At 39.0% G+C, this 13,490-nt stretch overlaps 1 protein-coding gene across 1 annotated transcript in view; it reads right to left on the reverse strand.

Moving 5' to 3' along the window:
• Positions 1–462: 462 nt before the first annotated feature.
• Positions 463–13,490, reverse strand: part of LOC134735406 (embryonic stem cell-related gene protein-like) — a 35,357-nt gene continuing 22,329 nt past the window's right edge. Inside the window, exon 2 of the mRNA XM_063630109.1 lies at positions 463–487. Coding sequence (XP_063486179.1) covers positions 473–487 — 15 coding nt within the window. The 3' untranslated portion in view covers positions 463–472. The remainder of the gene's footprint in view (positions 488–13,490) is intronic.

Raw genomic sequence — 13,490 nt, forward strand, 5'->3', positions numbered from 1 at the left:
GTGAACAGAGCATAAATCCAGAGTTTCCAAAATATATATCAATATTTTATATTTATTCTTTTTTAAATCTCTTTTTATAAGTTAAATTGGCTCATTTAGCAAGTGGAAATGGAAAATTTTTAAAAAGGACAAAAATCTCTTCTATTTCTGTAAGGAGCTAAAAGAAGGAAGCATCTGCAGGGAAGTACTGAAGCAACATTATTATAAATGGGGTTACCTTTACAATTATTCCAGCTTCAGGCTTACACCTTTAGAAACAATTCATCACATTGCATCCTTTCTCATTCCTTTGCCAGAATCAGCCAGAGATAAGCTTCCAGTTGCTAAAGCTGTGTGAGAAAAATAGGATTTCTTTATCCCCTTGATATGACTTCAGCTCTGCTGATGTTGAAAAAACCATAAGCAGATAGAAGGTCCATGATTACACCAGGCAACATTCCTCTCCTCCAGACAACCACCCTCTGGGATCTGGTCATGTAGTGAAGTTCTGAGAAACAATGCAGAGAAGAATTTGTCTAAATTTGGCAATAGATTCACAATGGTATGTAAAGGTGAAAAAGAAAGGAATTGAGGGTTGCTGTGAGGTTATGAGTCTGAGATTTTAGAAGGATGTTGGTGGCAAGGAAGCCAGATGGAAATATGTAATTGCAGGGATATTTGACATTAGATAAACAACTTGGTTGTTTGCCTCTTTAAGCCCCATTTATTACTACTTAGACTGAATTGATTTCTGCATGGCAAATATTGACTCATCTTTCAAAAACCCCAGCTAAAATGTCACTCCATGGAGAAGCCTTTCAGATACTCCCCAGGCATTTAGTTGCATCTCCAGGGTATTGTGAAAGTACACAATACATAAACTGTTCATATTGCTATCATAATATTTCCCATGCTGTAATTTGCTGCTTATATATTTTCTCTTTTTGACCAAGGGATCCATATGACATGATGAAAAAAGCACAGCTCGTGAAGTAAGTAGACAGACCTGGTTCCATTTCCAGCTCTGTCACCATAACATTGTGACCTTAGAAATGACTAGGGTACATATGACATGGGGAGAACAGTAGCAATTATGCAGGACAGTGGTAGAGACTAAATCAGAAAGATACCCCAGACTTTGACACTTAGTGGCACTCAATTCATCCTCTTCTCTCTTTCTACATCTTGTTAAGACCATGTGCTCCTTGAAGGCAGGGACTGGTTTCTTGGGATCCCTGGTTCCTGGTACTATGCAGGTACTCAATAAATGTTTCTTGCATGAATGAATTGGTCCACTATCTGTGTCCCTTAGTTCATGAAGTCGCCCCTTACTATACTCATTGTGTGGTCTTTGTCCATCTCCTTCACTTGGCTGAGGGCTGTTCAAAGGAAGTAGACCATTCATATACTGTGTCTTCAGAACATTCTTCCTATTCACCAAATCTTTATGGCTTTCTGCCTTCTGGGCACATAGTCAGATTTTACTTCTTGTTCTCCTTGTGACTGTATGAGGTTATGGGACTAATTTTAGTCATTGAATTGTAAGTAGCAGTGACTTCCTGGCATGAGCAAGTGTGTGCCCATGTGAGACCCTCAAATTCTCTTTCTGTCATTGCATCTGGCAATACTCAAAATTGTGGTTGGCCAACAGCTTGTGTTTCTGAGTGACTGCAATGAGCAGAGTTCCCATTCTCTACCCACAATCTGGAAGGGACAAGTTAAATAATCAAGAATAAACCCTAGTTGATTTAAGTCACTGATATATGGGGATGTTCTTGATAACAACCTACTCTCACCTGTTCTAACTGATACAGCGGACAACGAGCAGAGTGTCTAGCATTATGTTCAATAAAGGGCAATTATCAGAGGCCTGTTCCGTAAGCCATTTTACAGAATTTTACTACTTAAGTGTTTTTAGAAGTAGTCTATCATTAATATTACACAATCCCATGTGACAGCTAGAAGAGAGATATCATCCCCATTTTACAGATGGAGCAACTAAAATCAGCAATTGCTCTCTATGAGGATTTCAGCAAGTCATACAAACACTTTCAGAGTCAGGAACGGATCCCATTGTTTTTGCCTTCCAGATAGGCAACCATTTGATGAAACTACACAGGAATCATTGGAAATATAAAATCCACATTAATAAAACCCCTAATCTTGGGAAACCTGCATTTTATTTAGGATTGAAAAGACTGAAAATGGTTGGGAAATAGCAATGCAAGGTTTGGTTTTGTTTAGGTTCTAAATTATAGGTGTAAATGAATAAGCTATAGAATATCAAAAAGAGGTGAGATTATCTTAAGTAGGAGATGAGATTTGAGAGCAAATATATAGCATTCTATTTGAAAGAATTTGCTCTGATAAAAGTAGAAATTGTGTATTGTACCAAACAATTGGTTAATTCTTATTCATATTTTAGGGCTCAGTTCAGATGTTACCACCTCTGAGAGGTCTTTCCCGACTCCCTCATCTACTTTAGGGCACCTCCTACGTATGTCTTGCTCTGGCATATAACTGCTATACTAGCTTTCCACTGTATCATAAGCACCCATTTAGTTTTTCTACCTTCTCTATTAGACACTAAGACACTAAGGGCTGGGAGCACGACTGCTTTGCATAACCAGCATCTAGCACTGTGGATGACAATTTAGTGGGCATGCAATAATACTTGTGAGTAGAAATTGCAGGTTTTTTTAATGACTCAGAAAATTCTGTAATCTGGAGAACATAGATTAACTGATTCCAAAATATCTTGGTCAGTGCCTTTGTTATCTCTGCCCTCAAGAAATTTATACAGAGAACCTTAAAGAGAATATTTCTCACGTTTCCTAATCCACCAAGGTTGAAGTTCAAAACAGATATCCAATTGCACTCTGAGGTGATAATGAAAACATGAATGGTCTGAAACTCAGAAGCAACTTTTCTATTTTGTGGAGGTAGCTAAAAAAAGGGAAAGAAAAGAGACCAGAAAGCAGCCCAGATCACAAAGCAGAAGGTACTGCCTGTTACACACCAACTGACTTAACTGGTCCTGACAGCGCATGGGCCATTAACAAAAGCTTTCTAGCCTGTCGCATACACGTACAGGCTTAAAAGCCCTGTTCCCCCAGGGCCATTAGAAACAGGACTGGGTCTGCTACAACATATGTGTCTGCTGGGCAGACTGGCTGATTACCACTAGAAATGCCAGGGCTGCCTAGTGACCTGATCGATGTGGCAGGTGCCTAGCACAGCTGTGGTTTGTAAAGAAGTTGGGAGAAGACAATTTTTATGAAAGTAGAAAAAATGTGGATGAGGAATATATAATAATAAGAAGAAACATTTAATAAGTGATTAGCCCACGCTCTGAGATTTACGTGCTTTGCCATATGTCATTCTCATCTAAAGTGAGCACTGTATTACAATCTCTCTCTCCCTCACTTTCTTCATCTTGACACCATGATAAAATAACCTACAATTCTACAGTAATGCAGACAATCAGTGTGAGACACCAGATCCCAGCCACGACTCTTGGACCAGAAAGTTTCTATCTTTAGCCACTGTGCAGTATGGCCTCTGTGCCTTTTTGTAGTGACAGGCATGAGGAGTTGGAGATATAAAAAAAATTGGCTGAGAGAGAAGGCTAAAAAATAAATTTGAGAAGTCATCATGGTGAGAAGCATTTTATTTTATATCTGCCTGTTTTTCTCTGAAATTGCCTCAGTACTTCTGAGCATTTCATTATTCAGCTTCTTTCTCCATTTACAGAATAGTGTACAAGGTTTAATGGAGCCTTTAGCAGTTTCTTTCATGCTCACCTTCTCCTCTATTAGGAAAGAAACATTGGAGGAGCTAAAGAAGAAGAAACTGGTGCAGGAGATAGATGTGTGTGTGTGTGTGTGTGTGTGTGTGTGTGTGTGTGTGTGTGTGTGTGGTGGCTGCCTACTCCCAGCTCTAGCAGGGAAAAGAATGTGCTTATCTCCCAAGGAGCAGGTCTTCTTTCCCTAGAGCTGATATGTCTACTTTCCCCAGATAAAAGGGAGTGAAGAAATGGCACATCCTGGGAAAAGGGATTTGACTATGTCATTTCTCAAGCTGTATCTTCTCTCTTCATTATATAAGAATCTACCCAGGTCCAAAAGAATCATGAGAAGTTCTCTTCATGGAGAGGTTTGATGAAAGGTCAGCAAACAAGAAAACAGCATTATTTGACCTCACACTTCTCAAAATAGCACCTTTCATACCTTTTTGGGGGCCTTGCTCTGCCTTCAGACCACTCACCCAGCTCCTTTCCCTCCTATCATCCAGCTGTTCCCTATCAGGACCTCTCAGTGATTTTAATCCTGGTTTACTAAAATGAAAACAGAAAGCTATCCTTTACTGAGTGCTTACTATGAGTACTACACTGAGTACTCTGTGCCAGGTACTATAACAATCTTATCAAATAAATATAATCATCTTTGAGAGATAAGGAAACCAAGGTTCAGAGAAATCAACCTCTATTGGAAGAGCTATGATTCCAACACCCAAGATCTCGACTTTTCTGCCTCTCTTGCTAAGGGAAGTTTGAGAGTGCTAGCCTTTAATATCATTAAAAAATTAATAATCAAAAATTGTTTTTCAAGCCAAATGGGGCTACTCTAATTTTAAGTTTCAGGGAATTCTTTGATAACCACAATTAGATAAAGAAGTTAAAAATAAATTAACAGCATAAACGAAACAAAAACCAAAATAATTATTCCTTGTAATCATATATATATGATTTATACTTATTATAAATCAGACTACAAAACATGTTAAATGGAAGAATTCCTAAGAGAAGGAACTGTAAAACTGCACTGATGTGTACAAAGAAAAAGCGAGACAAAACTTAAAGATGCAATAAATGCTGGCTGGGAACAGGCTCACACCTGTAATCTTGGTACTTTGGGAGGCCAAGATGGGATGATCATTTGAGGTCAGGAGTTTGAGACCGCCTGGCCAACATGGTGAAGCCCTGTCTCTACTAAAAATACAAAAGTTAGCCAGGTGTGGTGGTGCACACTTGTAATCCCAGCTACTGAAGAGGCTGAGGCAGGAGAATTGCTTGAACTCAGGAGGCAGAGGTTACAATGAGCCAAGATCATGCCACTGCACTCCAGCCTGGGTGACAGAGCAAGACTTTGTCTCAAAAAAAAAAAAAAAAAAAAAAATGTAATAAGCAAGCAAGACAGGAAAAGAGTACCTAAAAAAACCTGAGATTAGCCCTCAATACTATTTCTTTTCACTTTAAAATTTCTTCTCTCTTCTCCTAGTAATTCTTTATAATCTACAAATTAAGTTATTATTTAACATCATCTGTAGTCAGATTATATGATATTAATATGGCATTTCTATTCACTGAATATATATTTCAAGCAATGATAAGTAATGTTGATTAAGTACTTATGTTCTAGGCACTGATCTAATTATTTTAGATATATTGTTTCATTAAATTCTCAGAGTGATATGAAGTAGATAGAGTCTCTGAACTACGCCACAAGATGACAAAGACACATACAGCTCTCTCCTAAGGATGTCACAGTCTCCTAGGAAATAAAGCCTGAGATCAGACTGTTACCTATCTCCTCCAACCCAAGCCCCCCAAATATCCTGTGTTATATTGATATCCCAGTGAAGAAAGGCCCCAGAAGCCCAGAAAAAAAAAAATGAGTTTATTCCCCAGTAAAGAGCTAATGTTGAATTGCTACCAAATTATTTGGGTAAAAAATGTCCAATGAGTATAAAAGATCATTATTTTGCACCATTCTCTGTAATGAACCTCCTAAGGTAGAAAGGTGAAATCAACGTTAGGTCTAAAAATGAGCTCTGATTTTATCTGAAAAACCATTTGCCTCACTTGCCCTGATACGCTGAAAAGGCAGTTCTGTCTGGACATATAAAAATAGAGCTTTTCTCCCTTGGTTCTATAAGGAGGGGGTAATGCCCCTGTTTTAGCTACTGAGATAAGAGAACCAGAGATGAGAAACAGCACAGCAGATTAAATGAGCTGGTGCAGGGTCAGAGTCAAAGTTCTGTCCCTCATTGCTATGTATTTCTTTTCTTTATAAAAGTTAACTTTTCTTGCAGAGACTTTAAAACACAAAATGATATTACAAAACCATCCTGGCTGGATCAGAGGTTTGGTAGTTTTCCTAATTACTCCCCAAAGGTCAGATAAACGTAATCTTCCAGTTTCCCACCTCTAAGTCCTAAGATGGGGCCAAACATAAGCATTGGGCATCAGCTGCGTATGTCCCACTGTGTCAGACCCACTGCAATCTACCTGGATGAGGATCATGTTAAATGGAAGAATTTTGTGAGATCTAAATGAACTGAATTTGAATGCTACCTCTTCTTTCATAAAATATCTTCATCTCACATAATCAGTGCATTTCCACTTATAACAGACCCTCACTGCCAAATGGGTAATAATCTCATCTTCTGCTGCCCATTTAAGTTAAAATGTTTATCTGCAAGGTACAGCCGAAGCTCATCCTTATGCATCTTTAGCAACTGTTTTACCCTTCCTGAGATTCCTGAAGTCCTTTGTTTTTGGTAAAATGTAGCTAATACTACATACGTCATCAGATTATTGTGACAATTACATTAAATAATTTATGTAGAAACGTTTAAAAAAAATAGATGTCCGAATCTGGTAGGTTTATTGTAAAAATGGCTGCAGTTTTTGACCTCTCCCTATGTCCAAGTTTTTTGTAGTGTGACTTTGGGGCACCTCTCCTTAAGAGATGAAGTCTATTTCCCAATCTAGGAATCTAGACTAGTCTTATTTATTTTTTATTATAATTTTTAAAACATTTATGTTCAAGAGTACATGTGCAGGCTTGCTATGTAGGTAAAATTGTGTCCTAGGGGTTTGGTGTACAAATTATTTTGTCACCCAGGTAATAAGCATAGTACCCAACAGGTAGTTTTTCAATCCTCACCATCCTCCTACCCGCCACTCTCAAGTAGGCCCTGGTGTGTGTTGTTTGCTTCTTTGTGTCCTGAACTGGTCTTTTATTTGCACTGGACAACAGGATGTGGCAGAAGAGATGATGTGCCTCTTTATTGCTTTGCTGCTTTTACCATGAATAAACCTGGACTAGTTTGTCAGAGGGATGTAAGACAAACATGAAAAAGAACCAAAATTGGCCCAAACCAGGCAACAGACAGACAACAGCTAGTCAGCACCCAACATGTGAGAGAATCCAGCCAGCTTCAGCAAAGACAATACCCACCTGATTGTAGATGCATGAGTTAAGCCAGTCAAGAACAGAAGAACCACCCATAGACTTCTGAGCAATAATAAATGCTGTTCAAAGCTATTAAGTTTGGGGATGGTTTGTTATGAATCAAGGAATTATGCATACATTGAGCCTTATTTTGATCCTCTGGATCAGAAGGCCCAGAAGTGGAACCCAGGCTTCTGCACCTTTATAGTATCACAACCCAAATCTGGGATGTTTGTTTAATATGCATGTTTCTAGGATTTATCACAGGCCTAAATCATCAATTAGAGGTGCAGGCACCAGGAATTTATTTGCATGTTTAACATGCTCCTCAGGTGATTCTTAGTGACAGATAAGAACCAATGCTCTAAGTCTTCCCTTCTCATACTTTAAAGTGCATACTTTCTTTTGAGTGAACTCATCTCTATCTAGTTAGAGTCATAGAACTTAGAACTTAAACTAACAAGTGTAATTCCTTCTTTTGAATTAAGAAGGAAAATCTTCATAGCCAAAACTATGCAATAGTTTACAAACAAACACATTTATACGTAAAAATCCATGAATCAAATTTTGGCAAGACTTATTGGCGAGATTCTAAGGCCTGGTTCAAAAGCTTGGCTATATACTGGAATCACCAAGGGAGCTTTAAAAATTACTGAGCTTGGCCAGGAGCAGCGGCTCATGCCTGTAATCCTAGCACTTTGGGAGGCCAAGGTGGGCAGATCACGAGGTCAGGAGTTCAAGACCAGCCTGACCAACATGGTGAAATCCCGTTTCTACTAAAAATACAAAAATTAGCCGGGCATGGTAGCATGTGCCTGTAATCCCAGCTACTCAGGAGGCTGAGGCAGGAGAATTGCTTGAACCTGGGAGGCAGAGATTGCAGTGAGCTGAGATCGCACCACTGCACTCCAGCCTGGGTGACAGAGCGAGACCCTGTCTCAAAAAAATAAAAATAAAATACTGAGCTTGAGCCCAAGCTGCAGAATCTGTAATTTAATTGGTGTGTGGTGTGGCCTGGACACTGGGATTGTTTAAGGCTCCCCAGGTGATTCTAATGTGCAGCCAAGTTTGAGAACCACAACTCTACATTTTTCTGTGCCACACCATTTCCAGTTGAGAAAAAAAATTAAAAAAAATAAACTAAACAGGTGTGTGTGGAATGGTCATTAAGATTCCCTGTGATCGCCTAAATTACCTGCTCTTCAGGAAGCCTCGTAGCTCATTTGACATCATTTATTGGCAAACTGTTTTTGTTCTGATTTAGATTTTAAATTGAGGGAATAATGGGACAAAGAAATCTGGCCAAATCTTTCTTAAATTGAAAACCCCTTAAATTCTCCCACAAGGTTGGGTGAGTTGGCAGTTGGATATTTTACAGATATATTTCTTAGGAATGTGCCTTTATTCTGAGAATATTTTTCATAGTACAGGTGCATAACATTAAACTTACTGTCAATAACTGTAGCATGAACACACACTTGGTGATAAATCTTAGTATGATTTTAAGTAAAGAACAATCCTGCCATGGCCTTGGGTAGTTTTAATCTGGGTTGACCATGGTCCAGCTTTATAAAGTATCTACCATCATGAGTAGATACATGGACTACAGTGTCAACACTATTATTAATAATATGTGTTGATGTGATACACAGGCCTTACCACTGTTTCTGTTTATTAGTTGAAATCAAATTTAGAGAATTTCCCAATATAATCAAGGATAGGTAGGAGTATAAGGAGCATTGCACAGAGTTGATGCTTAAATTTGTTGCTGATCCGTTAGCTGTTAACCAGGTATTTTAAAAGTTGTTATTTTAATCACTCAATCAAGCACAGTCTGAAACAACTCTTCTTCTACTGGGCTGCTTCTTTCTTGCTGAGTCCTGATTGTGAAATGGAAATTGAAAAACATCAATGCTTGTGAATGCCTTACCTGGGATGGTTATAGTAATATCACCACCACCAACTACAAAACAATAGTTGAGAACTTATTATCTTCCAGCAACGCTGCAAAGGTCTATATAAGTATTAGCTTATTTAATTTAATTCTTACAATTGCCTTGTAAGGTAGGAGCCATTATTGTTATCTGCATTTCATACATGAAGAGACTAAAGCACAGAAAAGCTAATTTCCATACGGTCCCTCAACAAATAAGAAAATCAGTGCTGTGGAGTCAAGATTGGATCTTTGGCTAATGGACCCCAGGAGTCTTGTCATTAACCATTGTACCATGTTGCTATATTCAGCATGCAATAGTGTACTGTAAGGGCACTTACATAGAGTTGGGTAGAAACTTGGAGATTTTTTCAAACTCTCTGATTGATTTTGTGAATGCGAACGCTAAATTCCAGAAAGATGGAGTGATTTGTTTCAGGTCACCGTGAATGTATCTGGAACATCATGGATTCTGAGGATTCATGATTGATCAGAAAACGTACTTACAGTCCCACATTTTAGAACTAATTTCTTAAATCTTGAATTATTACCCATAAAACCAGTTCTGAGAATGTTGTCATGTTTCACCACACATGCAAGGTGGTTAGCTCAATGCCGGATATACAGTGGGTACTCAAATAACATTACTCCTTCTCTTTGGCACTTTTACTAAGATAGTTTCTCTCTTTATTATTTTGAAAAACAAAAAATACGCTTATTTTTACCCAGTGTGCCCACTTAAAACCCCCTCTCTTCTTGACTTCTCTTTATTACTTTCCACCTCTGAAAAGATCATTTTCAGCCTTCTTCAAGACTTCTTAATCAGCTCTTTAATTCTGATGTTTCTGGACTTTGTTCTAAATCCTCACTCCTTCCCAGACTATACATTCTCCCTGGGGAATCTCCTCCTCCTCTATTGCTTCATCTACTTCCTATGCCAATAAATTTAAAGCCTTATCTTTTTTTATTTTTAATTTTTATTTTTTTGAGTCAGGGTCTCGCTGTCTCCTCCAGACTGGAGTACAGTGGCATGGTCATGGCTCACTACAGTCTTGACCTCCTGAGCTCAATTGATCCTCCCATCTCAGCCTCTTGAGTAGCTGGGAGTATAGGCGCATGCTGCCACACCTGACTAATTTTTGTATTTTTTGTAGAGACTGGGTTTTGCCACGTTACCAAGGCTAGTCTCAAACTCCTGGGCTCACTACTGGGCTGAAATAATCCACCTGCCTTGGCCTCCAAAAGTGTTGGTATTACAGGCATGAGCCACTGTGCCTGGTCCCAAAAGCTATATCTCAAGGTTAGACTATATCCTGAGCTAAAGCTTTATGGTTCAAACTGCCCATTATATACCTAGATATTGTCCTTTGGTTTAAGGACAATATAATTCAATGTAGAACATTTGAGTTGGTAGGGGTGGTAGATTTTTTTTTTATTTTATTTTAAACGGAGTTTCGCTCTGTCACCCAGGCTGGAGTGCAGTGGCACGATCTCAGCCCACTGCAACCTCCGCCTCCTGGGTTCAAGCAACTCTCCTACCTCAGCCTCCTGAATAGCTGGGATTACAGGCACACGCTACCATGCCCAGCTAATTTTTGTATTTTTAGTAGTGACGGGGTTTCACTATGATAGTCAGGCTGGTCTTGAACTCCTGACTTCATGATCTGCCCGCCTCGGCCTCCGTAAGTGCTGGGATTACAGGTGTGAGCCACCACGCTCGGCTAGTAGGAGATAATTATTTGGGACAACTAAAGCTTCAACTAGTTGTCTGAAATGAATCACTTCCTTCCCCCATATTTATCAGCAAAACAGACCAATTCAAATCTGTGGAGAGATATTCAGTAGGCTAGTCTACTCTGCTTGCAGGTAGAGTCCAGAACTCATCATTTGAAACATATATTTTAAAGCCCCTACTTTAGGATATAAGAGTCTTTTCTTCTTTCATTTCTTTCTAAGCACAACTATGTATTTATATTTATGTGGAAGTGTGTGTGTATGTGTGTGTGCGTGCACTTACATACACATGCATATACTTACACAGACTCATGTTCCGCCCTCCCCTTTTCTCATAACAAGGTTAGAAAGTAGTGTGGTGGAGTGGGGGCGAAGGCCACGACATTCACATATTCATTCATATCATGAAAATACTCATCTGACTGCCTACACAGTCTCCAAGAGGGAAATGTTTATCAAAGCATTCACAGCTTGTGCATCGCTGCCATGAAATCTTCCTAATGTTCCCAGAATCATCCCAGTTATCAGGTATTCATATGCCTTCTATGCTTCCCATAGATTGTTCTACAGGGGTATGTCGTTGAGTGAGGTGGCATGTTTCTGTCCACCTTGCCTTTTAGAGACCCAGAGCCGTCCAGAAGTGAAAAGCAGGTGGAAGGATGCACTTTCCTGATGAAGACCAGAGGAAACTCCCAAGGTTGCAGAGTGCCTTAGCTCATGGGAAGGAAATGCCCACGCCAGGTGGTGCGTGTCAGCAAATAGATTTAGTTTTATATTTTATGAGGGTATTACTTCTGGGTCAAGTTTTCATTTTCATTCTGTGTAGGTGCATGTTGTTAAATTCCATTTCCTATAGGCACAAAATGTATTACCTCTGTTTTACCATCCTCTAGATATGGAAAACCATGTAAAGGACTAAGACAGCTTTTATTGTGGACACACTGAATGTAAACATGCTCTTAGACTCTAGCAAGCAGAGAGAGAACAACAGGTTTAGCTCCAAGTTCTAAGTTTATAACTGAAAAGCTGTCCTGCAGGGAAGGAGGCACACAAATCCAGCTCTGAGCTTCCAACCTTTCTCAGGTTTTGTTCTTGCAGAATAGAATTGGAGAGTGATTTACATGGTAGTAAGACAAAAGAAGTATAAACAGCTCAGCTATGGCTCAGCTCATCTTGACTCCTTCACACAGGACACAAAAACAGTCAGATTCTTCAAAGTTAGAAGGACCAGAAAAGGAAAATCTGCAAAGGAAAGCCTTTGAAAAGAAATTTGGCAAAGGGCCTGATCTACAAAGCTGATTTTCCCTGGTATAAAATGTCCCCATAGCACAAAGCTTTTTATTCTGGATGAAGTGGGCTATAGAGAGGGTGACAGATGACTCACTCACCCTGACAAATTAGAGCTCATGACTTGATATGTTCACGTTAACCAGAAAAGGTAAAAAGATGGGAAAGGTAAGGCCCTGTTAATTCACTGTAGGGATTTAGGGGGAGGATAGACAGGGCCAACATCTTGGTGAATCCTTTTTCTCACAGTAGTCACTTGTACTCTCATTGAGCACTGAGACTAAGGAGCTGGCAGATCAGAAAAGTGATTTCTCATCCCACTCTATTCAGCATTAATGGCACAAAATCCCATTAGTGCACTCTAGGGGTTCATTTCAAAACAGACAATGGCCTCTGAATCAGCCTGCCATGCATAATCATCCGGCAATAGGGAAATTACACAATCAAAAATTTATCAAAGGACCATGAAAGGCAGCTATGTGAGGTCATGCCCATTCCTTCTTTTGCAGGGAGTAGGAGACATCACTTTAAGAGCAGCAAGATCGATTTTCGTTTCATAACCATGGCTGGATTCGCATGATCAGTCCAGAAAAGATAAAACTCTTTTGAAGGAGAAAGTGAAAGGAAGGAGTCTTGTTATTATAATTATTTTATAAATAGGTGAAAATAATTTTATCCCCCTTAGGCATTCTTACTTTCTATATCAACCTTTTTAAAGAAAATTCTCCCATATTCCCTTTTATTATAATTGAAATTCAAGTCCTAGAGGGTTGTCCAATGTCCTATCTTTAGCCTCTACTCTCTCCTAACCTTGGGACCTGATTTCCCAATAGTTTGTCAGACTTTATCACATGGATTTTCTACAAATCCATGTCTGGCATTAAAATATCATCATGCTTATCCTTTCAGACACACTTATTGGTACATTTATATAGTTCTTTTTTGGTTTTAACATGCATTCACACGCATTATCTTGATTCCTACAACCAGGGTGTAGCCAATGTTATCAGTGGGATGACTCCCAAATCCTTCTGTCTGTTTTCTATTCTTACTACCATCACCCAGTTTAAAATTTTATTATGCTGAACTATGGTTATTGCAGTTTTTATCCTGATCTTTGTGTCTTCAGTCATTCCCTTCTTCAAATTCTCCTGCTGCTAAAGCAATCTTATAATAGCAATGCTTTGTTTAACTCTCTTTTGCCTAAATGGTTTGAATTATTGGTTTAAATGAATGGATTAAATTATTTGCTATTTAAAAATTAAAGCCCTTCTGCCTAGCATTTAAAGCCCTCAGTAAAAAGGCCTAAATCACCTTTT

The sequence above is a fragment of the Symphalangus syndactylus genome, chromosome 21 (genome assembly GCF_028878055.3).
Source record: "Symphalangus syndactylus isolate Jambi chromosome 21, NHGRI_mSymSyn1-v2.1_pri, whole genome shotgun sequence".
Taxonomy (NCBI): Eukaryota; Metazoa; Chordata; class Mammalia; order Primates; family Hylobatidae; genus Symphalangus; species Symphalangus syndactylus.